The 27,754-nt window shown below is 30.2% G+C and overlaps 1 protein-coding gene across 7 annotated transcripts in view; it reads left to right on the top strand.

The window, feature by feature from the left end:
* Positions 1 to 27,754, top strand: part of LOC107440500 (uncharacterized) — a 176,639-nt gene that overhangs the window by 130,152 nt on the left and 18,733 nt on the right. For 6 of the 7 annotated variants that reach the window (XM_071186468.2, XM_043052913.3, XM_071186469.2 and 3 more), the window contains 6 exons: positions 4,681 to 4,779; positions 14,919 to 15,023; positions 17,831 to 17,929; positions 20,628 to 20,726; positions 22,624 to 22,722; positions 25,003 to 25,101. In XM_071186468.2, the coding sequence (XP_071042569.1) occupies positions 4,681 to 4,779; positions 14,919 to 15,023; positions 17,831 to 17,929; positions 20,628 to 20,726; positions 22,624 to 22,722; positions 25,003 to 25,101 (600 nt within the window). The remainder of the gene's footprint in view (positions 1 to 4,680; positions 4,780 to 14,918; positions 15,024 to 17,830; positions 17,930 to 20,627; positions 20,727 to 22,623; positions 22,723 to 25,002; positions 25,102 to 27,754) is intronic. The other variant, XM_087152230.1, reaches the window with a different exon arrangement.

The raw sequence follows: 27,754 nt of genomic DNA, 5'->3' as shown, positions 1-27,754 counted from the left end.
GAAGCGAAATAATTATTCATATAATAACATTATATTACGTGCACCACACGTTATATAATGTTATACTATTATATTAAGCATTATTTGATTTCTTTTAAAAATAATGAGCTAAAGTAGAGAAGCTCATTTATTTTTAGCAGGTTAAAAATTGTTTAGCCTCTTTATAGGACGCTATACCTTTTCATGGCAAATTTTCTTTCACTTGCATTAATTTTAAATTTTCGAGGAAAGTGACTTCTACAAAAATGTACGGTGCTTTCGAGGTTTATTTGAAGTTTTTACTTATGTATTTAGGTTGATTTGAGGTTTAGTTAAACTTGACTTCAAAAACAACCTTAAAAGAATCAACTTCTCAAGGTTTTTAACCAAAGAGTATGAAATTTTTATAGTCACACTTCAGATTCTATTGAATTCTATAGAAATCTACCTTTCAGCAAACAGGTTAGAGAGGTTGTTTGTGAGGTGCACGGGTTATTTTTTCTGCACTTCATAAGTACATATATTTACGGTGTGAATAATTCTACTCAAGGTCAACAACTAGTATTGCTGAGCTATATATGATGTTGATTTTATGAGGTGTAAATGAGGTTGAAATTGAGGTTTTTTGAAGAGGTTAATTTTAGTGCAAAACATAACCTCATTTTCTAAAACAGGTGCATTTTTTTACATCTTCCAACCTCAAAAGAACCTAAAAAGCATGTAATTTTTTTTTGTAAGTGTAGTTCCGGAAAATCAAAAGCAAACCTTTCAAATGCTGAAAACAATTTCAAAATATCAAAAATGCAAACAAATTATGGCAGAATAACTCATGATTACGCAGTAGAGAAGTAATCATGCAATAATTTGTCTGCATTTCCATATTTTAAAAGCATCCTTTCAGCTTTTGAAACTCCATGGTTACCTCTTGGCTAACCTATGCTCACTTTTCTCAGAACTTAAAAATATCAATGGAATTGAAACAGAATTTGCCATGAAAAGTTTTCGCCGAGGTATAGCTTCCTCTTAACTTGTCTTCATCTGAAATATTTTTAAGATTGATTTTTAATAGGAGTCAAAAGTTACATAATTTAATAAAAATCCTATTACACTCATGAAATCTTTGCTTACAAATAACTTTAAATGAAACGTAGTCAAGAGTGGAAAAAACGGCGCTAGAAAATATGTCTGACACAAAAAAATAAAAGGTATCAGAGAAGATACATGAAGGAGTACATTGTTACTTGATACATTGGGATTATGAAACCTGCACTTTAATATGAACAATGTGAGTTGTATTGATTGAGCGGTTAAATGAAAAATCATTTATAAAAAGTAATGATCGATTGAACGGAAAGGAAATGATACACAAACGGTAAGGAAATGATACACGAAAGAGTGATGCACGAAGACATTACTTAAAGTAAAGTCTCCATTTTTAAACGCAAAAAACTAATTATTTAATGAAATTAAGTATTATTTTAAAGTCTAAACATTTTCTACATAATCGTCACTTCATTCGTTGCATTTTTGCAGACGATGAGTCAGTTTTTTTGTGCCTATGTCATACCAGCTTCAAGTCATTTCCTTCAGTACGTGCTTCACTTCGTCGCTCGTTAAATCGTCTCCACAAAAAATTTAAATTTGGCCATCATAACTATGGTGAAGTATTTATCAGGGTGCCAATTTATATCGAGATGGTATATCAGGGGTGTTGGAGATTGTGTTTGTATAGTGGACTAGTTGAAGAATTATTGACAAATTGAAGATTGATGCTGAAATCAGGGGATGATGAAAATAATACTTGAACCGGATCAGAATTAATTAAAAGCTTTTATTTCATATATTTGCAGAGCTCTAGGTACCAAATATAAATATTATCCATAGGAATTTCAGTTGAATCAATTTTGCATAATAATATTAATAAGGACAAGCCATGGGAGACAAATACCCCACGACCTGCCTAAACAAAAGCCAAATTAAAAAGTATGTGTAATTTGTTCCGATCGGACACAGGAGAAGCATGGGTAGGAGATCCAAAATTGGCGAATTATCATAATATAACATAGCCAAAACAAAGCCAACCAGCATATCAATATTGGGTTTAAAAGAATACCTTGGCGATCACGAATCGCCAACAAATTTATGAGAATTATTACAACCATGCAACTGAAACATTTTTGCGGTTAGAAATTAGAATAAAAGTTATAAATAGATTTTTGTTTTGGATTAGTAATGAAATAAAAAGTATCCGTTACATTGATCTATAAGAGAAGAATAAATATTTCATATTCGTTTTAAAAGATTAAGTCTTTGATTTATTTTAAAAGTAATTCTATTAATAAAAATCAGCTTAAGTAATCAAAGATATTTTAAAAGATAGGAAATAAATATGTAATGCCAATTGTGGCATCACAATAACACCCTGCTGTCTTGTCACCCAGTGACTGCGACTTCATTCTTAAGAATATTTCCTGACAGGTTATTCAACTTCAAAGACGCGGTGAAAGATAAACCACGAGTGAACATAGCAGAGAGCTGATATGACATGAGCGCACAAAAATCATCATAGTATCTACAATAATGCATTGACCAAAGTGGAGATTATGTAGAATAACTGGCAATTAATTAACTTTTAGAGCGATATAATATTAGAAGAAAGAAAACAAAGAAAACAAATAAAGAAATTAAGAAAACAAATAAGAAAGAAAACAAATTGTCTTTATTTCTAAGTGTTAATTGATTGAATGTTGGGTTTAGTGGCACAAGGTCCAAAAAAAGGACATACTGCGCATATTATTTCTGTTAAAAAAAAGTAGAGTTCACTTTTTATATTTTGCATTGTTATAAATATTTCTCTCTTTCAGCATGAAATACATAAAACAGTCTCTCTATAAGCATATTCTAAAATATTTGGAGATTTTACATTTGAAATTAAGCTTTTACTACGTATGTTATTTTCTTAATGAATACGTAAAAGTATGGAACAATGCAAAATACATGCAAAAGGGAATAAAATCGGATAAAAAAAATAACGTTAAAATATAGATACGCAAAAATACTAAGACCTCATTAAAACACAAAAATGTCGGAGGATTGGTTTCATTGAATAAATCCTAAATAAGTATATCTTATATAAGAATATAAATAAATTCTGTATAAGTATGTATATAAAACTACAAAAAAGTAAGACTATGTTTATTAAAATATGGGCAAATGAGTAAAAAGTAAACCGAGTGAGAATATGTGGAAGGTAATAGGTGAAATAAAACAAAAGAATGCCATATTAAATCTTTTCGAAATGTAATGACATTTAGGTTAAATCTTGATAGGTAAAAAAAAAAATTATCAAAATCAAATATTCAAATGTTTCTTTTTTTCTACTGAATACAATGATTAAAGCACTCCAGTTAAAAGAAACACCAAAAACAAGTATTTGTTTCCACTGAAATTATTTTACCCACGCAATGTTTTATGTAATACGACCTGTTATCCTAATAGTCTTTTCGTTCAGCTTTACTTCGAAAACCTACAGTTAAGTGAGTAATTGTACATGGGAACAGCAACAGATGTTACATCATTGATGGTTGGCTCAATGAAAGGTTAAGGCATTGGAAAACTAAACCTTACGCTCTTATTATTAGGCTTCCCTACATTACCAACGAAAAAAACATAAATTTAATATTGTCTGCTCCACACTAATGGTGAGCCTAAAAACGTAAATTTATACAGTTTCATTTTTTTCTACTTGATACAACTTCATTTTTTTCCTACTTGATACAATTTCATTTTTTTCCTACTTGATACAATTTCATTTTATTCTACTTGATAAAATTTCATTTTATTCTACTTGATACAATTTCATTTTATTCCACGTGATACAATTTCATTTTGTTCTACTTATATCTGTGGCAGTGTGGCGTGATGAATGTTGCTCGCCTTCGTGACTCAGGTCACAATTTGCTCAACAGGCAACGCATAATGAGCAACAATCCTGGCACTTTCCATGGCGAAGAACGATAATTTCAGTGCCTGCTGTTTAAAAAAAAAGTATATAAAAAGATAAATAACCACATAATTCTTAGAGAAAATCTATTTAACCGACTAACACTTCCACGAGACGGTTAGACTTTCTACTCAACATGACTGTCTGGCTAGACATCTTTTTTAAAATAGATGTCTTACCGGACTCCTACAGTATCCTTAGCAGGGTCTAAGTCATTATAGATAGTCACCCTATTTCCTAATACAGAGCGCTTCGTGGGACTACCTTGGTTGAGCGGTACTGGGCAGTACTTCCTAGATGAGACAAGGCCTACGCATGGATCAATTAAGTAGCCCAACGTAACAACGTTCGGACTACTAAAAAGTCGGATTTCTTGTTTATGTTGACCCGCGCGAAAGCTTTCTCTCTTCAAGGTTCTGTACTGGGAAGCGAGAAGTTGAATGAAACACGGACTTTTTAATTATTTTATTTTATTATTCTTGGTTCATTGTTGATACATTATTTTTCTAAGTTCTCTGCCATTGGAAATAAAAAAAAATAATTTTATTCCAAACATGCAAACCAGACAAAAACAAATCAGTGATGAAAGTTATAACTTCCGCGTTTCAACCAAACAAGTCATCAATTTTCACTGATAAATGCAGTTAATGTTATACTTTTCAATTAACTATATCACGCACAATGTTTCTTTCTTCTAGTATGGCATGACACCACTTTTGATGGCTGTGTGGTTCGGATATAAAGAGGCCGTCCAACTACTAGTTAAAGCAGGAGCCAACTGCAGGGCTGTCAACCGAGTAAGAACTTTTTTAAATTCTATTTTAGAACAAAGCAGCGACATCTCTCTAGCCGTTGCGTGGTTTATTTTTGCACAATAAAGACTGTAACGTTCATATTTACCTGACGTCTTATCACAAACGCTCAGTGTTTTGAAACAAATAGATGCAATTTGAATTATGCATGAACTGCATGTAAATGCTCAGAGAAAAGTAAAATGCTAGGGTATTGATTCCCACCTTGTTTGTCTTTCTGTTGAGTATTTGCTTTGAAATAATTTCTCTCGTGGAAAATAAATTATATTACTCTGTTTAAAATTAGATTCAAGTTGAATCTCAGTTTCATTTCATTTTACATTTGAATAATTTGATTTTTTTTAGAATTCCAATTCAACATAATTTTTTATCACGAAAAGATTAAAATGAGGTACGCATTCTTGTAAAAACCTCATCTTTTCAAAAATACATAAAAAATTAAGTAATAAAAAGTTTATTTGAATTGCTTTGCATAAGGAGAGAGACATAATGTCGCGAAGATTCGTTCTTTTTTATATTACTATTCGTTGCGAAATGTGAAAACATTAAGATATATCCGTTTTGCATTTTTAGATTAAACATTTTTTTTTTATTCGTGGCATATTTTTAGATAAAACAGACTTTTTTTGAAAGCAAAATATATTCTTACAAAAGAATGCACTTGCTTAAACTAATATGTTTACAACTTCTTAATCTAGAACTAATTTATTCTATTTATGGCATGGTTATGCAGGGTTTAAAAAACTGGGACCAAAACTGAAGAAGAAAGTTACGAATGCTTGTAATTAAAATAATTTTTGAAATTTAAAGAAATAAATTTTTTTGCAATATCTCTGGTTTTGAATGCAGTAGAATCTAAATTATCCGAATTAATTAGCATCATACCAGCTCCGGATAATAAAAATAATCTAATTATACAACTGACATTATTTTTCAAAGCAAACCATCTTCTAAAACTGAAACTAATTCTGAAAATCAAAATTTTTCAAAATAGTGCTACGTGGTTTAATTTTAATATATAACTATTTCATAAATATCTTTTTCGTCAAAACGGTAAATTTTATTTTTTAAATTTTCTTGCTCTTTTTTTAAAGAAAAACCATTTCTATAAAGCAGCATCAACTCTAAATAGTTAGCTGATATCATCGATTTAAATTCGTTACCAAGCTTCAAAGGAATTTTTTCCCGATTACATTCACACTTCGATATTATATTTTCTTTCACAAACATTATGCTTTCACTTAGCAAAATTGGATTGTCAAATTATAATAATAATTAAAAGATGGATGAAATAATGAAAAATACAACTTTCATATCGATTAACATAAATAAAGCAAACAAATTCACTAAGAAAACGTTAATTTTTAAAATGATCAATTAATAATAGTCATGCATGTAAATAGTGTTTATTTTAAATGGAATAGATAATGACGAGATAGATAATTATTATTATTCATAGGAATAGATAATGACGAATAAAAAAAAATTATTTGTTTTTGCTGAGATCACCATAGAAGATACCAATGAAGGGTAGAAATTGTGTAGCATCAATTCGTAATAGCCATGCAATGTAAATAGCGTTTATTTTAAATGTATTATGTATAGGAATAGAAAATTATGAATACAAAATTATTTGTTTTTGCTGAGATCACCATAGGAGAGTAGCAATGTGGGGTAGCAATTGTGTAGCATCAATTCATAATAGCCATGCAATGTAAATAGTGTTTATTTTAAATGTATTATTGTATAGGAATAGAAAATTATGAATACAAAAGTATTTGTTTTTGCTGAGATCACCATAGGAGAGTACCAATGTGGGGTAGGAATTGTGTAACATCAATTCATAATAGCCATGCAATGTAAATATCGTTTATTTTAAATGTATTATGTATAGGAATAGAAAATTATGAATACAAAATTATTTGTTTTTGCTGAGATCACCATACGAGAGTACCAATATGGGGTAGAAATTGTGGAGTAGCTATGTGGAGTCAATGTGTATAGAGCAGGTCACTCAACAACTAAAAAATCCATAATGTCCGTAACATATTTGAAAAATTTTATGAATATAATATCGACGTCTTTGCATTATTTAATAAATTTCAAGCAGGCATTTGATAAAATTAATATACCTAAGTTGGTATCCATTTTAGTTGAGCTGAAAATACCTATCAAGATAATCAAACTAATAAAATTTACCCTCAAAGGGTCTAAAGCCGCTGTTGTCTTGCAGGATGATAGTTCAGATGCTCTTGATATTGATGTTAGTGTCAGACAGATGGGTTTATTATCACCATTACTTTTTACTATGGCACTTGAATTTATAATTCACCTACAGGATTTGAGAGGATTTATTATCACTAAAACAATTCAGCTTTGTGCTTTTGCAGATGAAATCGTCATTTTGATTAGAAGTAGATCTGCTTTAGTTTCCTTTACTAGTCATCTAATAAAAGCAGCAAATGAAGTAAGCATCGTCATTAATGAACAAAAAACAAAATTTATGGCGTGAGCAAAATTTACTATAGTATCTATATAAGTTCGATAATATAAGTTTGATAATCTTAGATTTACCGTCGATAACAATAAAATTTAGGGTAAATAACTATAAGATTTATGGTAGATAACTATGAGATTTACGGTAGATATCTATAAATTTAAAAGAGTTTCCACTTTTACCTACTTTATTTCAATTATCAGTGATGCTAACAATATGTAAGAGAGAATTAACTCCAGGATACAAAAATGTTTGTACTTATACCAATACTTCTTCAAGAACGAACTTCTTACTAAGGAAATCAAGTTAAAGATCTATCAAACAGTTATCAGGCTTATAGATATGTATGGCAGTAAAACTTGAACTGACAAATGAAGACGGACCTAATCTATTAGTCTTCAAAAGGAAAAACTTGAGCAAAATTTTTGAACCAATTAAAGTAAACAATACGCATTAGAGTTATTAATGGCACTGACAAGTTTATAAATTAACAAAATTAAAATAAAATATTTACGGGGAGAAAAAATTCTGGTAAAATTACCTTACTGTATAATAATGATATTTCTAGTAAAAAAGTAACTTAGTTTTGGTATTATAAAACCAAAATATACAGTACCGTTCATATGGTAACGGTTTATCAGAGGTATTATTCTCAAAATTCTTACTACCCCACATCTAGTAAAAATATAAAACTGAATAACTTTAATCGAATAAAGGATTTTTATGCTCTGCCCTAAAGTATCATGATAAAAGTACTACATTTTCCTAATTTTATCGCTTATTGAAAAATTAGATTAATTTTACCAAAATTATTTCTAAATTACTAAACTAAAAATTACCGTGCTTGCTGGCGTTCCCATAGAGCAAAAACACGTTAAATTTTACCTTATTTTGGTAGTTTTGACCATACTATTTTTATCTGTCAGTAAAAGTCTACTAATCTTTTAAAGTAACATACCTTGTATTATTCCTGAAAGCTTAATTCAATGTTGTATGTTTTTTGTATCTTTTTCGAAAACAAACGATACCGGCACCTTTTTTTTAAATAATTCTTCAAAAGAAATAGAAGATTGCATTAGATAGCCTCTACATCATTTTGTCAGTTGCTATTATGGCACTAGGCCCTATGAAACTAATAAAGTTCTTAGTGAACTGATACAGTGAGAAAAATTACATCAATGATTGTCTATGTCTAACAAAGTTCACTATGTCAGGTTGCCAATTTTGATGTAACTGATTTTTTCAAAAATATCTATGTCCTGATAACTACAGTTCTGAAAAAGTAGACTTAAGATAAAGAAAATACCCTTATTTATATTATATTATTTCTCATTGACTTATATTTTAAGCTTACTGCTATCTTGAACAGAAATAAATTTGCCTTTTTATGTTTGGTGATTTAATCTTAATTAAAAAAAAAACGAGCAATTTTTAATTTTAAATTTCACGTTTTATACACTGGGGAATATTTAATTTTTTAGTTTAAAATAAGAATAAGCTTTAATGGTGTATGAAATAAATAATATTTTAATACATTGAAACAGAGAAAAAAAACTCAGGTTTCAGAGTTTTAAAATTAGGGAAAGAATTTGATAAAAATAAATTGACAAATCCTATTGTTAAATACTCGTTATTTAGATCATTATTATATATACATTTATTAAATTTCATCGCTGTTTACATCATTACATTATTATTATCCTAACTATACAAATCTTTTATCCGGTTTTATTTTCTAGTTTCTTTTTTTTTAAACTAGTTTGCAAGTAAGGCTTAATAGGACAAGTTATGCTAACTTAGGAAACATTATTAATTCTAATTAATCCTACAATCGTGTCCTAAGTTGGGGAGGAAAAAAATTTAAATTTCTCTAAAATACCTTTGAATGGCGTGATTTGTCTTGGGAATGTCCCCTGACAGTAGGGTGGTTAGCTAAATTGAAGTTTAATTTATTAACACGATTTCATAATATATTTAAACACAACGTGCGTAATAAATACACTATTTTGACGCTAATGAAAAGAGAGGTATTTTGAAGTTTAATTAAGTTACCTAAAAGTAAAACGTTTTACGATTCTCTCAATTAATTTTGTTTAAATAAATTCAAAAGAGACGAGAAAAGTTTTAAACTTTCGTAAACGTGATTTTCGTAAATTGTGAATTCCTAAACTTTGTTTAGATAGATTTATCATTAATTTCTATTGCAATAAATAAAGTTTAAAGAATACAAAAAATTTAAGAACCAAACTTATTTTTTCCCAAATACTTTTAGGATTGTTAAGGGAGACATTAAAATACCGCAGACAACAAATCAAATTTAATATTTCATACAGTTAATATTAAAGACTACATTAATTCAAAAAAGACGTTTTATTATCATAAACCTTTAACCGATGTTAAAAGTTTTTGCTAGGAAATTTTCTGCAATGTTTACTCTTATGTCTGTTCGTGGATTAACTTAATTTTGTTCAGAAATAATTATATTTCATTGAAAATTACATAGAAATAGACTCAATAATAGATGACTGCAAATTTGTATTGTCATTAAGGAAACTTTAATTGCAATAGGGCTTGGAGCACTATAGTAATAAGTCACGCTTTTTTCCCAAAGGTGACATTTTTAAATCTCAAACTATTCCGTAATAGTTCCATATTCCATTTTACAATTTTTAGGAATTTCCAGTAGGCAGCACAATACTTAGAAATTTCTTACCTCACTGCTTACATACATTGAGAGAAAAAAGTATGGAAAGAAAATACACACCAGAAATTGCGAAAATTTATGGTGTTTCTGGCTCTATGGGAACACCAAAAAACTCGGTAATCTTTACCTAAGCACTTTGGTAATGATTTCGGTAAAATTAACAATAAAATATGGTTTAATATTATGAAATAAAATTTAGTAAATGCAATAATATTTTGTAATTTTATCATTATGCCTTAGAGCATTATACGAGTAACCTTTATTCGTTTAAATTTACTTTTCAATTTTATATTTTTACTAGATGTGGGCTAATAAGAACTACAACTTTGAGAACCAGACTTTCCTGTAAATCTTTATCATGTGAATGGAAAAATTAGCAAATGAACAGTTTAAATACTGTATATTTTGGTTTTTAATGTTGTCAGAATTATGTTTCTTTTTATTAATAAAAAAAAGACCAGAAATATCATATTAAACAGGATGGTAATTTTACCAAATTTTTGTTCCTTGTAATTAGTTTTAATATTATTTTGTAGAATTTCTAAAATTCTCGATGTCATTAATAAGTTTCATAAATGTGTTTAATTTATTCGTATGGAAGACAAACTCATTCTAAATTAAACTTATTAAATCAATATAAAATATTTAATCATAAAATGTACCACTACGCTAAATACTCAATTAAAAATATTTCGATAAATTGGAACAAGTATGCTGCTATGTTATTTATAAGTGTAAATAGTGTATTGTGTACAACTTGAAAAAGATTTTTTGTATGCTAATAAGAACTATAATTTTGAGAATCAGACTTTCCTGTAAACCTTTACCATATGAACAGAAAAATTACTAAATGGACGGTTCAAATACTGTATATTTTGATTATTAATACCAGAATCGTGGCTTATTTTTAATCAGAAATGTCATTACTCTACAGTAGGGATGGGCAAACTACGGCCCGCGGGCCAACTGTGGCCCGCCGGAAGATTTTATCCGGCCCGCGGATTGAATTTTTATTTGCCGATCAGAGGCAAATATAAACAATATACATCCACTTTCTTGTCGACTATGTTTAAAATTATTTTTGTTTTTTCTTTTTTAACAAAGTACTGGTGACATTTTTACTTTCTCTATTTTTGTTCTACAAAGCATAAATTAAAGGAAATAGTTAGCACAGACAGCTTCAATTGGTAAAATGTTGAAGGCAGAAGTTCTTTATAGAATAGCCGTAGATTGGCTCCAACTAGCATTTGTCTTTCTCGAGAAGCTGACTTATGGAATCTAATAAAGGTAAATTGTACTTCTCATTTGGCAGACTGCGCATTTTTACGCTCCAAAGAGCGGACAATCTAACAATCATCTGAAGCAGTTGTTTCTAAATATGCCAAAGTTTTACAAATCATTACCAGAAGCTAGTTTCCAAAATTTAATATTTCATGCCCAGAAAATCAGTACTATGTTTGCTTAATCTTATATATGTGAACAAGAGTTTTCAACTATGAACCTTAGAAAAAATCATTTCAGAAGTAGACTAACAGAAAAGCCTTGTTCCTTAAAATAAGCACATCTCACTTCGAACCTTAATATAAGGAACTTTAAAAAATGAAATCGCAATTTCCGTCATCTCACTAAATATTTAAATTAAAACTTGTATATCGCTTTTTTTTTTAAATTTTGAAGTTTTTACTTGGCCCACCAAGCATTTTTTTCCTTGATTTTTGGCCCTCGACAAAAAAGTTTGCCCATCCCTGCTCTACAGTATGATAATTTTACCATCAGATTTTTTTTCTTCGTGAGGAAATAGTGTTTTTCACCAGTAACATTCCTTTGAACGATTTGTAAACGTGGCTTATCGTCATCTAACCTCAAGCCCTTCCTTTACGTTTTAATGTAAAAAAATGATTCTAAATCTAAAAAAAAAAAAAAAATTCCTCACCCAAATAACTTATTCCACCATATATACGTAAGATCTATTCGGCAGTCTCATTAAGCGTAGGTACTTACAAAATAGCTCACTTTTTAGAAACTATTCCTATTTTTATTATTATACTACCACTTTGTTAGATCTTTTCCAGCGACCATATAAGTAAGTCCCGATGAGTACTTTTCCAGTCGTAGTTCATCATCATTTTCCAGAAAGTTAAATGATTCGCATACGAATTCTCAAAGGAACCTATCTCATTTCACACTTAAGCTCTCAAAGGTGCTTGAGTTTTCGATCAAAGAGTACGGTTAAAGTTACATTTTACTTTGCTGTTGTTCCACAGTTGAAAATTAATTAACATTCAAAGCACAACTAATTCATTACTGTCGTTAGATGATAATGGGATTTGCATAAAGAACAATTTTCATCATTCAACTAAAGGTAGTTACGGATGTTAATGAGAAATAATACTTTCACTGCTTCGTTCTCATGAAGCAAAATGCAAGGCTTTAAATTCAGTACCCATAAAGCGAGAAGAAAGATTTGAAACAATAAATGATCTAACTGAAACAAAATTGGTAAATATACATAATTGAAGAACTAAGGGGCAAAAATCCTAGTGATTTTGAGGAAAACAGCTTTATTTTGTCATGGAATTTCAACAAACTTAATAGAAAAGAGCAAAATACCATCCAAAACTAAATTAAGTAATATTATAAATTTTATTTACATTTCTACTCATTTGCAATATGCGGAGAAAAATATGTTTTAAATTTAGTTTCATTAAATAAATGCTATTAGTGTTCTAATTGAAACAAATTTGATAAATATTAATAAGAGAAGCGTTTTGGAGAGGGGGGGAATTCATGAATTTAAGGTACTCAGAACAAGAAAACATGGAGAAGAAATTAAGAGAGAAAATTTTTCAAAACTGAATTTTTTAAAGACTCGGCAAATGTACTAAATTTATACCAATGTTCGGAAGAACTACATTATTTTTGTAGTTTACAACAAAAAGAGCTACTTTGTTACAAATATAGTTAACTACAACTACTATTTTTAAAATGTAGTGGCAACAAACTTCCTTAGAAGTAACTACTTCACTACTTTAAGGAAACAAACTATGCTGCAGAACTTAATTTACACATATGTTCAAACTGGCTTACATTAAAAATAAGGGAATAATTAAGAGATATTCATTCGTGTTTACATGAGCTGGCTTGTTATTCCAAAAAAAAAATCGCATTGATTCATCTGATCTTCATTTTTTAATGTATTTTTGACAGCGAATATTTCATTTAAGAAATGAAAAATTATCAAATACTTGCAGTTTTTCATATTGTTTAATGATATTTTACTTCCCCTAAGAAATTAAATACATCGAAAGTACGTGTCTTTACCTTCAAATAACGTCAATGTTTCACGAGTGTGTATTAGGATATGAAAGTGAGACTAAAGTGATTAATTATCTATTTTTCGTAATGGCTAGTTTAAGTATTAATTATACGTGATTTTAAATACGTAATTTCTGTTAACGCTCAGCTACTGGGCCATTTTCAATGCATCCACTGACAAACCCACGAAGATTTGTAACCATCAAATACGAAAAATTAGTTGCGTTCGAACCATATTTCTTTTCTAATCTAACATTGAAAATAGTTGGCAGGGTTTTTTACTGTTTTTTTTAATCGCACTACTCGCTACACTACTGTTTTTATAAAAGTAGCATGCTACACTACGAACTGTGAAAAAAAGTAGAGACTACAGTAGTTTCACTGCTTGTAGTACACTACTTCCGACCATACTACTATTGGTTGCTAAGAACATCAACTTAAGAGGGCTTTCCTCTCCCAACCAAACTCAACTGTAGAAGGGGTGGAAAAAGGGAGAGAAAATTGTAAATATGCTTTTTATTCTTTTGTTTGTTTGGGTTTTTGGCACAAGATTATAGTCTTGGCTATATCGAGCCTCCAACTAGGTAGATATCTTTTAATTCCTTTAATTTTCACAAATAAACTGATGAGGGATTTTGGCATGATCTTTCAATGCGTCCAAAACACAAGACCGTCTCCTAATCAGAACTTGAGATATATAGGGTGATGTAATTTAGATTCTCTTTTAATTTTTTTGACTTAATTATGCCAATACAGTTTTACATTCAGTACTTTTAGAAAGGCAGTTAAAAAAGCACACATTTGCCTGTTTTTAAATTTTTGATTTAAACATCTTTGTTTTCGTGCAATTTGCGTCATTAGAAACATTCAAATCTGTTTTTATCAGTTTAAACTGTAAAAAAAATTAAATTAAAAAAAATCTAAACACTGACAAATCTGTAGTATTTAATTATTGATTCTAAACCACGAATCGAAGATTTTTATTGTTCTAAAATTTCGAGGAATTTCTCATGAAAGTCAATGAAAAAGATTATCAAGCTATATTTCTCTTTTTCTAATACATCGATCCCTTTATTTTTCACCTCTTTTGAAAGGGCGTCATCAAAAATTTAGGTAAAAAAAATATATCAAGAAAACAAAATATAGAAACTTAACCTAATATCCAAGATGGAGGGGATAGAGATGGATAGAGGCCTCTTAAGAAATTGACTGTAGTTATTAGGTTATTATCATACCCTACTTAGAAACAGGGGAAAAAATGAATAAATAAAAACAAAATTATTTCATATTGAGCTAACGTAATCGATTTCACCAATCAAGCATTTTAAAATTTCGAGAATAAATCTACTAAGGGTTTCAATTCTTATTTACTTTATTTTTAATTTTAAAAAATATTGTGGCTTTTATTTATTCTGCCGTTTTATGCAAAAAGGCAGAGGTTCCACTTTTCCCTGTTTTCGGTTTTTCTCTTTATTAGGTCTTCTGTAATTAAACACCGTATTAAAACATGTTCATCCAACTACAAGACATGTAAACAAGTCCAGAAATATTTTCATGATGATTAGCTGCATTAACAATATCGCCTAACTAACAATCATTTATTTGCAGCAAGGTCAATCGGTTCTCCATTGTGCTGCACAGAATAATCAAGAAGAAATTGTTAGTTTTCTCTTGGAAAATTCAGAAAGCCTTGAGCTGAATGCTGTTGATAAGGTGAGTAGCATTTGATATATGAAAATATGCAATAAGAGCATCACCTCTGCTATAATTTTTCTCTTGGTCTCAGCTTTCATTAAATTAAGGTGATAACATATCTCTAGCTTATTCATTACACATTGCATTTCCATCTAGTTAATAAATTTCACGACATCCGCTAAGCGAGATACAATTTAAAAACATTCCGACTATAACGTATATACAGTGGCTCCCAAAAGTGTTTGTACACTTATAACTTTCATTAAAACAGAGCTTTATTCATTAATTAAAATGAATATTTCAGAATGCTTTTTTAATAATAAGATCGTTAATATATTCTTAACAAAACAGCAAAGAATATTTAAGCTTATATTCATTCTGAAATATTCATTTTAATTAATAAAATCAAAATAAAAAATATTATTTTTATAAACCACGTTTTTGAAGTGGAATAATAATTAAGAAATAAAAATTTGAAAAACGAAAAACGTGGGCAGCATGAAATACGTAATAGTAATATTATATTACAGTGTGTATGAGAATATGTGTAATTGTCTGTCTGTAATTGTCTGTCTGTCTGTAATATCTGTAATTGTATCTGAATGTGGATGTGTATGTGGAATATGTTTGTGCATATGCATGTTTATGTGCATGCGTATGAGTAAGAAAATGTGTACATGTATGTACTGTTATGTATTTCATGCGCCCCACGCTTTTCGTTTTTCAAATTTTTATTTTTTAATTATTATTCTCCACTACAAAAACGTGGTTTTTAATTCTTTTTTTTTCTTTTCTTTTTTTTTTGTACTCACTTCTAAAATCTCAATTTTTTCACTCACTGTACACAAAACTTTTCAACTGGCATGCGACACTAATTTGAAATAATCGAATAGGCAACAAAAGACAATCACAAAAATATTAATTTTTCTTTAATTTTAATTTTATTTTACTTTGTATGTCTTCTTTCTCTTCATTTTCATGCATAGAAGTGAACTATGTGCCAAATTTGAAGTCTGTAGCTAGTCGGGAAGTTAGTTTAAAATCGATTACAAAATCCCACCCGAATACACGAAGTCAAGTTAATATAAACGTGGTAAAATAGAGCAATAATTTGATTGTTTAATAAGATCTTTAATATATTCTTAACGAAACAGCATGGAATATTTTTAAAAAACAAAGCAAAAATTTATATCCATCCTTAATTAATGAACAGAGCAATATTTTATTGAAAGTCATAAGTGTACGAATACTTTCGGGAGCCACTGTATGTACATAAAAATCGGATACTATTTCGTTTCCGGGAGCCATAAAATACCTATTACTTTAATTAATTATGCATCACTGGCGTCAATACTACATAGTTTACGGTTATTTATGGTCTCTGGAAACGGAATATGACCAAAATAGAGTGGTTAAAAAAATAATGCTCACCCTGTGAGTAAAAATGTTTTTCAGTCACGTAAGCTAATTATGCATGACTTTAAAGCTGCCAAATCTCTATGTTTTCTAAGAGAAGTTTTTCAAATAGACATATTTAAAGGAGTAGCAACATTTGTGCCTAATAATATTTCATTCTTGATAATATATTTATAAATATTCTAGATATCTATAAATGATTCATTATTGATTAAATAAATTAAATAAATATTATTTGAACAAAACTGTCGTTCAGGTTGAATAAAATGAGCTAAAAACAATTAAGTTGGTTTGGTATACCATTTAAAAAAGTTGTATTTTTAAAATTTAATTTATCAAGAATTATTTGACCAATTTCGCTTTGCCATGTAAAATTACACTTTATAAAATTATGAAAAAATTTCTATTTAATAATAATTCTATTTCATTTAATAATAATTCAAAACTTTTTCAATTATTATTAAATAAAATAATAAATATTTACTAAAAGTTATATAGTTTGTATTAAGGAAGGGTTATATAGTTTATATTCTTTGCTTGGAATTATCTTTGTATAAAGAAATTTTGTAATTGCGTGCAAAAGTTCAAAAACTTTTCAATCCGTTTAAAAAGTTTGAGACATGGCGAAACACGAAAAAGTTTCCAAACCTTGAAACCCTCTTCCAGTCAAATTATTGGGACCATGTTTCCCAGATTGCCACTACATTCTGGGGATCAGAAATCTGTATCAATTGAAAGTAAAGTATGTTCATTCAGTGAAAGAACAATTTTGTGTCTGATTTTGCAATTTAAAATATCGCATGCCACTTACTAATTAGCGTACTTGAGGTCATCCTCTCTAATCATTAAGATCGAGTCCAAGAAAGTGAAAATCCGATCATTGGCTCAATACTTAATCAAGTCCATTTTTTATGTGCACTATATAGATGATTCAATTATGTAAAATTAAAAAAACTTAACAGTGATATTTTCTTTAATAATGACACTGCAAAAGTTTTAAACTAAATTTACTATTCAAGATCTGTATACAACTTTAGAATCTTAGCAGTCTAAGTAAGATTGAGTCCTAGAACGTCCTAGTACTAGTAGTTCTACATCTCAAGAGATTACAATAGATCAATAATACTCAATAGATACATTAAATCAATAATACTCAATGGATACATTAGATCAAAAATTATTCAGAGTAATCCGGGTATTTTTTTTTTTTTTTTTTGGTTTTTTGCACAGTGGACAACAATGCAGGGGAAACTAGTGTATTTTTATGACTCATTGCTTTTGATGAACAAATAATAAGAGTTTATTTTAGAAAAAATAAACAAGAAGTATCGTTTTTTTTGCATAATTTATTATTAAGGGCATATTATAGTTATATTTCCAAAAAAAAAATTTTATGTTTTCATTTTTAGAACGGTATGAGTGCCGTCCATATGTCTGTATTAAACAACTGCATGCCCATTGTAGAGATACTAATACAAGCCGGAGCAGAAATTTCTATCAAAGACAAAGTAAGTCCTTCGAAGATACTGTTTTATAACTACAACATTATTGAAAAACAGAGTGATTGCTCTATAAAAAAATGTAAATTTTATTACAAGCCTTGTAATAAAATTCCATTTTATTTTTCAATTCATAAAATGGAAAAGTCTAACCTGCAAGTCTACTAAATATGCTATTTTTTATAACTGGTGTTGATGACAGTTATTAATGACTATAAGGTTACGATTTATTTACCTTTAAAAAGTAAACATTATTCTCTAACTATGAAAATATCGTAAACTGTCAATATGAAAAAAAGCATAAATTTTTTTTTTTAATATGAAAAACGTTTTTTCCAATGCCCCACCTGGGTTGAAACTTCTCCAATTCAAGCGTATTAGAGCAGATTTGTTGGTTACTCTTTTAGGGGCACCACATTAGGTGACCCAACGTTACTTCCACAATATGGACAGAAAGAATAAAAGAACATCTATGCCTTGTTCGGGATTCAAACCCAGAATTACCGAGTCAAGGCCAGTTTCCTGACCCCTGCAGAGTTCGGTCGTCAATATGAAAAACATTTAGGGGCTATTATCAATATATAAATAGTTATTCCAATGTTGTGAGTGCAATGATGAGAACATTGCCACCATCTTGAGAACACGCCATTGGTCACGAAATTGTGGGGGCTTAACTTCCATGACCAGGTTGACCCGTAACGGGCTGTCACATGAATGTTTTTTTTTCTACAACGCATTCAAAGATGAGTTTGGAAACGTCAACTCCATTGTTTAAATTCATAAATGATTAATTTAACTACAGAATAACTATTAAACCATAAATAACTATTAACCATGAAATTTAACTACAGAAATAAAACACAAAAGATTTATAAAGAAAAACTACTATAAAATGAATTAAAATATAAATTTTGTTTAACTGAAATTTATATTTTTTGTTTGAATAAAAATTTGGTAAAAATAGCAAATGATTAAAATATGATGAATCAGAAGTAAAATATTACACGCATTGCAAATAACAAATGAAGATGAGTTAAGTAACATTTTTGCTGCATGCGATCGCACGTCAATGAAATTCGCGCATGCTCGATGACAAGCATTCGCACGAGCAATACAGACTAAGGCCCCTGCATAGGTTTAACAAACTACAATTTTTTTCGCTTTTGTAGATCCCGGTGTCGCTGCTACAAGAACTGAACGAATTGGCGAATATAATTTTTTATTTCGGTAAATGAAAGGTACCGAAAATGTGAATGAAGTAGAGTTGTTGTTGAATGTAGGGTTTAATGGCACAAGGATCAAAAAAGGACATAAATAAATGAAGTAGAGACAGCTCGGGCAGCAGAATTAGTCAAATAATTTTTTATTATACCCACATGACTTGGAATACAGAACAATTAAATATCAAAACCCTTCAGTGAAGAGTAGTAGATAAAATTTAAAACTAAATGAGTTTCGTTTCTCGCATGCCCTAGTTGTCGCAAAACGTCCAGACTGTTTTCCCAATACTTAAAAAACTTTCTCGCCTTAAATCTAAAAGAATGGCAACTGCTTCACAGTGAGAACATTGGCAGGAATGTTGTAGCTTTAAATAAAATCAGCTATTATAATCCCACACTCAACATATCGCTCATGGCTGCAATAGTGGCGCAACTCCAAAAACACGCGTTTTGAACTAAGAACAGGTGTGAATATGAAAATACACATTTTTTTCAGCAGCAATACTAGCACAACTCATAATTCAACTTGAAGGTAATCTTCGTTTAAGCAAACTAAAGCATTTCCTTAGCAATGAAAATTCAAAACCACTTATCTCAAAACATGATTTTTTGACTTGTGCCGCTATTGCAGCCCATGTCCAGAGGATTTAGAACTAGTACATCTGCAATCTGTTTAGATCTAGAACATCTGTAAAAACTGCATGCATAGAGAAAACTGCTGAAGATGGGGAGTGAATAAATGTAGTAAAATGCTTGGTGGCGAATAAAGATATGATGAAATGGTCCATGTTTGCATGAAAAAATAATCTACCAACTGAAATGGTGGTACCTTACAGAGAGCGAATGTTGGAATGAGTAAGCACATACCAGAATTAAAAGGAGGCCCACGTGAAGGTCGGGTATGATATAAATGCTGCAGACTTAGTGGTCTAAGTAAACGATATAGAATTGATAAGTCGCAGCTAAAATACAGTTAAATTTCAATTTAAAGAGCTAATTGCATAATCTAAGTAAGCTAATCAAATGGTTCTTTAAGTCCAACACAAAAAATTAAATAAACTATGAATACAGACCACCGAGGCTCTTAGGAGTCGTGAAAGCTTACCTTACGTACAGAAAGCACACCCCCAGGTAGGCATTCAAATTTATTTATTTGTATTTAAATTTAAATAGTTCGTACTAATATTTTATAAAAAATTTAAAGTGAATAGCGTTATAAAAACATATTCATAAATGATGAATAAAATAACAAACGTTTTTAAACTTTTGCATTGCAGGAAAAAAAAAGCAATAATGAAACGGGGAAAAAAAGGGCCAGAGATTATCGATGCTAACTTCTTATTTAATGCTAAGAAATCAATTTTATGTCGTCACTTAAGCGGCTTTGAAATGATAATACGAGGATTATATTCAAACAAAAAAATTTCTGAACAAAAGAAATGCAAAGATAAGAAGATTATTTTCAAAAATATTCTTTTCTTTTTCAGTCAGGTCGAAGTCCCGTACATTCCGCTGCTATGAAAGGACATAGGCTAGTTCTAGTTAGACTTCTGCGAGTGGGAGTAGAAATAGATGACCCGGATGAAGTAAGATGTTTCTCTTCCCCTATATCTTCATGACTGTTTCATAAACATTAAAAAAAAAATTATATAACAGTTGCATAATTGAAAACATTTTAAAAGCTTTTAAATTTCTTATTGGACCAAGTTTTAGTTATTTAGGAGCTAATGGAGTAAAAGCCATTTGTGGCTACACTGTACCAACAACATCGTTATGGATGAAATAAACAAGAAATACAACAGAGTATTTTTGTATAGTGTAGATATAAAGTGTATTTTATTTGTGAACTTCTATATATATATTTCCTTACACGGCGACAAAAAAAACCTCATTACAACTCCCCGAATGGCAACGATAGAAAATCGACCAATGATTGCCGCTAAAAATGTCACATGCCAAATCTAGCTGAGGTGGCTCAACAAATAGCGCTTTTAAAAACGGAAACAGAAATAGCCAGAGAGAGCATTCTCACCAAATGTGATCTCTTCCGAAATTCACCTTATCATCTGCGGCAATCTCATACTATTAAGCTAGGCAGAAGTGAGTAGTCTTTGTCGATAGATTTCTATTTTAGTATTTTGTCGAAAGCGCTTTTTTCACGAATTTATATATTACGAATTTATTTGACGATTTTTGATTTATATCACGAATTCATTTGTTTTATTATTGTTATTAGTTATTCATTGAAAAATGAGTTTCAGTCGTGCTGTTACGCTTTAAGATTTTATACTATAGCACATTTCTAATAGGTTTAACGAATTACATGTCATTTATTTGAATTCAAATTTATTTTAATGACTTAGTATTTACTAAAAAGATGTAATTTTTTTTTAAAAAAAAGTTGTTACATGGATTTGAATGATTGTTTTGCATTCTTAGAATTTTGTGCATTTGCAATGTATCTAATTTAGTAGCGAGCGAAGCAAAGATTGCGTATAAGATTGCAAATAAGATTGCGTAGCAATTTTCAGGGGTTGGCGAGCGTTAGCGAGTAGGGGGCGCAGCCCACTAGTTTATACTATTGCTGCAGCCGCAATCGGATTAATATAATCGCATTAACGACTAGGAGTACACCTATACTAGATGCATGTTAGAGAGCTTGCTGTATCATAAATACTTAGGGGATAATGTTTATGATTTACAACTTTTCGGTTCTTTGCAACCAAAATCCGATATCGTTATTCTATTTTAATCACGCAATAAAAGCATGTAAAGCCAATTTAAGCAGTTATGTTCAAGGTATTAATATCACATTCTGGTTACACATATTCTTGTTACATAATCTCTTCAATCAATAAGTGACTTTCTTGTTTCACAAATCGGCATATGTAAATTATAAAAGCTCATGTTTATAAATAATCTCATAGTTATGTAAAATGTATTCTTTGGTCTTTGATCAAAGTATATTAGAGTGAAAAAATCTATTTGAGGAATGAAAAATGCAGTCTTCATAGTAATGAGTGATAAATTTATATTTATATTTATAAGCGAAACATCGAAGTGTTTTAGGACTGAAGTCCATTAGGTTGAACGGGTCTTATATCTGAATTCAATATCTCGCTACTAAGACAAATAGTGGAAATATTTATACTCACATAAATTTTTTATTGACCAATATCTTCTTCTTCTTTCAAATCCCCATTTCTAGCCTAGCTAGACAAGGTCCATGAGGTTGTTCACCTTCAAAAAGTCTAAAACAAGTAAGGGTCTTTCAATTAGGTCTTGTTTTAAAAGACCGAGGCAGTCCAGTAGATGTATTGACCAATATACTTAATATCAATTTATAATTACCAATAGTTCCTATTAATTGAAATTGATCCAGTTTTAATCGTCATAAATAAATTTTTATGGCAATTATAGAATATGAAAGAAAAATATTTTTAAAAACTGGTGAAACTGTAGTGATTTTAATTATTGTTTCAGGAAGGAAAAACGGCACTCCACCTGGCGGCGGAGAACGATCATCATGAAGCTGTGGTCACACTCCTAGAGCACAACTGTGATCTTGAGGCACAGGATACAGTGGGTATTGTTGACTTCCACATTTTGTTAATGCATGACACTTTACAGTAATTAACATTAACAATCAGTTCATTATTACAGTAATTAACATTAACAATTAGTTAGTTAAAAGCTCATTAACATCACGTCAACATTGTACCGCTAAAAAATTGCTTTTGCCTGCTCAATATGTATGGAAATACACTTCATAATTACCTATGCGGAGAAAATATTTCGATATCAAATTATTCTTTTTTTTTTTCAGAATTAGAATAAATTAAGAAAACGTTTTTATAAAACATAAACACTAAGTGAAACCCTTCTTATTACAATGGCGTTACATTCAATATATTAAGAAAAGAATTCAAAATAACTAGAGCAATTTAAAACAAAACTTCCAGAGGAAAAACGCGCTATGCAGTTGTATTCCAAGAGGAATTGAAACAAAAGAAACAATGAAAAATTGGGACAACCGAAGCTGACGTCTTCAAGGGGTACCAGCTCCGGAAGCCATAAATGCAAAACCTTTTCTATCGAGAGAGCACGACAAATGTCTAAATTGCTTTCTCTGTAACCCAAAGATAATACAAAAGTATAAAATCAAGACTAATACATAAGAAAAAAATGCACAAAAACTTACTTGAAACATAAATCCCATAACCAAATTACACAACTGACTGCCAAATAACAACTAAATTGAAATAAACGAAAAATTATTCGTTTATTTTATTTGATTTATGTATTTTATATTTTGTATTGTATTCTCTTCCTGTACTTTGGCAAAACCTTTGGGGTACAGAGAGAGCAATTTAGACATTTGTCATGCTCTCTCGATAGAAAAGGTTTTGCATTTATGGCTTCCGGAGCTGGTACCCCCTGAAGACGTCAGCTTCGGTTGTCCCAATTTTTCATTGTTTCTTTTGTTACATTCAATAACATTTACTTCCAGATGATAGTTTAGAGAATATCGTCAATTTCCTTGCGTGTGTGGCTTTATATTAAGACAATTTGCATATAAAATAAAATATAATAATATCGATAAAAAATACTTCAAAACTTATTGTTATTGTGTAAGAACAAATCAGTAAAACGTCAGTTTTTACAACAAACAAAACTCACACAGAAGTCTAAGATCTGTCTCTCCATCGCTGCATAACGCAACAAATAAATAATAGTTTTTAAATGTCTAGGTGGTTTATTTTTATTTAGCGTAAACTAACCAGTGAAGGAACACTTAAGCTTCGCTTGCCTTTTAAAAAATCATATTAATTTCAAAATTCGTAATATTAGTTAAATGACAGTGTCAACATATTTGTTACTAATTGCAAATTATGTAAAAAAAATTGTAGAGAACATACATAATATTGTTTTAAAGTTTTGGAGGTTCAAATAACAAGTAGTCAGAAGACCAAGTGAAGGAACAGCTCTTACCAGTGAAGGAACACAAAATTACCCAGTAAAGGAACACTTAATTTTGGTTATTGTTTAATGCTCTTTAAGAATTTATAAGCCATACAAACATTTAAAAACAAGCCTATTCTTGAAATTATAACATATAATTACTTGGAAAATGTTAACTGTTTTTTGTAATCATGAATTGAAAATTAAAGTGTCAACATATTAACACATACTGTTCATTCACTGGGAAATCTATGCCAAGTAAAGGAACATGCCTGTTCCCTCACTGGTTAGAAGTTGTTTTTCGCATTTTTAACATACCTTTGATGCGGAACATCACTAAAGGTACAAAAAAATTAAAACTTATCTTTTATTTTCATTAGCTTAGAAAAAAAACCGGTAAAGGAACACTTGTTCCTTCACTGGTTTTTGATCGTTTGGTGATCCAGTGAATAAACACCCCCTTATCTCAGTACTTTATTTATAAAACGCAACTTCAATAACTATATTTTGAATTCTCCTTTTCACAGTGAGAAAAATAAAACTATTACATGCAATTAATTCCACTTCAAACGTATAAATACAAACACTCACCTTATAATTTTTTCAGAGAAACAAGGTGTTGCAGAGATAATAACAAATTCAAAATTTTTTCCAGAGAAGTCTATTTGACCAGGTAATCCAAAACATTGCTAGATGACTTCCTATTGTTTGGCAGTAAGCTATTGTTACCAATCAATCTAAAGAAAAACTTTCAAATTCTTATTTTTAATCAATATACATGAAATGTTCCTTCACTGGGTAGTGTTCCTTCACTGGTTGGTTTACCCTATATGCATATAGTTATACGTGATTTAAATGAGCTCATAGCAAACATCAATAACAAGTTGTTGTTTTTTTCAGAAGTTAAGGACGGCCCTACATATAGCAGCTTCCTTAGGATATTGCGACATTGTGGAGACACTAATCGAACATGGAGCTTACCTCGGTATTACGGAAAAGGTAAATATCTAATACACATTAATGGCCTAGAAGAGCAGTTTTGATTAGAGACCTATTTACATATGTGAGTACATGGACACACTGTAACAGTTTCGCAAGCGGGACGCATCAAACAAATACATTTAAGACTAAAAAAAGTGAAAAATCCAGAAAAACTTCATGCAGAAGAACAGTCAGTCATTGATCACGAGGTTTTTATCCTTGAAGAAAATATCAACTTCTTCATTCATTGGCGCCAAAGAGTCGGAAAGGGAAAATTGCAGACTTCCAATTTCTTATTAACTCTTTATAGCTTAAAAACTATCAAACTTATTATGTATTCTTTGTCTTGCAATGCTACGTGTGGGCAGCTTTCAGCTTTCGATGCTCAAAAATTTTAATATTTTTTTAATTATCACTGGAAATTCTATTTTTCTTTCTATTTAATAATATTGTCGGCGCTGTCTGAAATCCCTCCTTAATTTACAGTTACACGTAGGTTAAAGGCGAAAAAAAAAAAAAAAAAAAAAAAAAGACAACAGCTAATATAGCATTAACAATTTGATAAGGGCCGGGATAGCCTAGTCGGTAGGGCGCTGGGCCCATATCCAAGGGGTCGTGGGTTCGATCCTCGCCGGCCGAAGACTCCCCGTGTAGTAAATGGTGACTGATGCACGTTAAATCTGTCGAGTCTCAAAGTCCTCCATGTTCCCACAACAAATCAATACCTCTGGGGGTACTGATCCAGGAGTTTCCTTGTCTTCTGGATTGGTTCAAAATTACAAGGCTACGGAGTTGAACGTAAGTAGTCGTAAACCCATGAAATTGGGTCGGCTGTTCAACTACGGTTATAAAATAAAAATTAAAAAAAAAAAAACTATTTGATAAAAAAAAAAGTATAACAATTATCAAGCATCAAAAGCTGAGAGCTGTCTAGGAGCAGCATTGTAGAACAAAGAATACGGAACTAGATAGTTTTCAAGCTATAAAGAGTTCATAAAAGTTAGAATTACCCCTTTCCGATTCTCTGGGGTCGTTAGAAGGGCAAGTTGGTCCAATGACTGCAAGTTGGTTTGTGGTCAATGACTATTACTCCACTCTTATGTAAACAATGGGTAATATAATATTTAAACTATTTTATACACAGAGAATTTTAAGAATTTTTATAATCAGTAAAATACAAGGTTACCCCAAATGCATCATCCTGTTTACTTACAAAGATGTGTGAAACATACACTTACGAAGTTTCTGGTAGATATTAAAATTGCTTAATGTGTGCACCACACATCCCAATTGTAAATCAGTTCTATCCTTACATCCAATAACATGTTTCAATCAATGTCAGTCAAGGAAGTGGTGATGCGATCTTGCAGTGTTGCTGTATTAAGGGTGCATAAATTTTGTCCTCCAGTAGTTTATGCAGCCAAATGTCAGCAACAATGCTGATCCTTTGACTGACATTGATAGAAACATACTATTTAAACATAAGAAAGGATGAATAAACAAATGTCTTCTCTTTTTTTCAGCTAGTTTTTAGAATATAAAATTAAATGTAAACTTAAACAGAAAACATAATTGTTTATTTATTCGAAATAGTTCTATCATTCTGAATTAGTAAATTTGTTTTTACACATAATTATATCAGTAGGGATCATTTTCATTGACGATAAATTTTATTCATCGATCATGACGCCAATACTGGTGGTATTTCCGCATCAAGAAAATGACACAGACTAAAATTAAAATCATTAGAGAAAAATCATATACATTCGATAACATTTTGAAGTCAGTGGAGGTAACCCCTAAGAATGACCATTCGATTGTGCAACAAAGAGCGGTTTCACCATATTATGAAGTACCCATTTCGGTTTAATCAGAAAATCATTTTCGCTTCTCTCGTTTTGCCGCATTTTGTAGACGAAATTTTCCTAATTCAAAGTTTATTTCTTGCTATCGTATTCTTTCTTCTGCTTCCTTTTCATAAGTTTGTTTTATTACTTCGATTTCTTTCCTTCAATTTTCTTCTAATCTCATTTTCTGGTTTTTTAGTCATCTTTGCGTTTTTCTTCTTCTAATTACGTTTTCTTTCTTCTGTCAGAAAACACAAGGATTCTTTGACAAAATCTTCATCGTAATTTTCATTTTTCAAAATGCATTTTTTTAAGTTCGAATAATTTCAAACTGCAACTTCCAATTTGACAGCAATAGTCTTCCAGTCTTCTTTCTAGTCTCTCAAAAGGAAAGCCATCTTTTAATCATATCATCAATAAGAACAGTTCGAAATCGAATATAATTGTTATTCAAATTTATCCATAAAAAAAAATCCTGTAAGACATTAAAATAAAATTTCATAACTTTTCTTTAAAAAAAAAATGTGATATAAACAATCCGGTGAGAACAAAACTGACTCATTTTTGGAAGAATGTAAATACCTTAGGTAAATACCGAAAAAGAAACGCAAAGGCAGAGCGCCATCTATGAATTAAAACAATAAATAAAATGATAAATTCTAATATCTCACCGTCTTTATACATCGCATACTTGTAAGCAAACAGTCATTAGGATAACCTTATATATTGCGCAAACTAAAAATTTAAATTGATTTAAAAATTGTGCATTTATGAATCGTATTAATTGGAATTTGAAAAAATTATCGATTCACCTTACATGAAAT

The sequence above is a fragment of the Parasteatoda tepidariorum genome, chromosome 9 (assembly GCF_982258835.1).
Source record: "Parasteatoda tepidariorum strain Cologne lab strain chromosome 9, Ptep-v5.0, whole genome shotgun sequence".
Lineage (NCBI taxonomy): Eukaryota > Metazoa > Arthropoda > Arachnida > Araneae > Theridiidae > Parasteatoda > Parasteatoda tepidariorum.
Note: the sequence above shows the minus strand (reverse complement) of the source record. Positions and strands in the feature narration are given on the sequence as shown.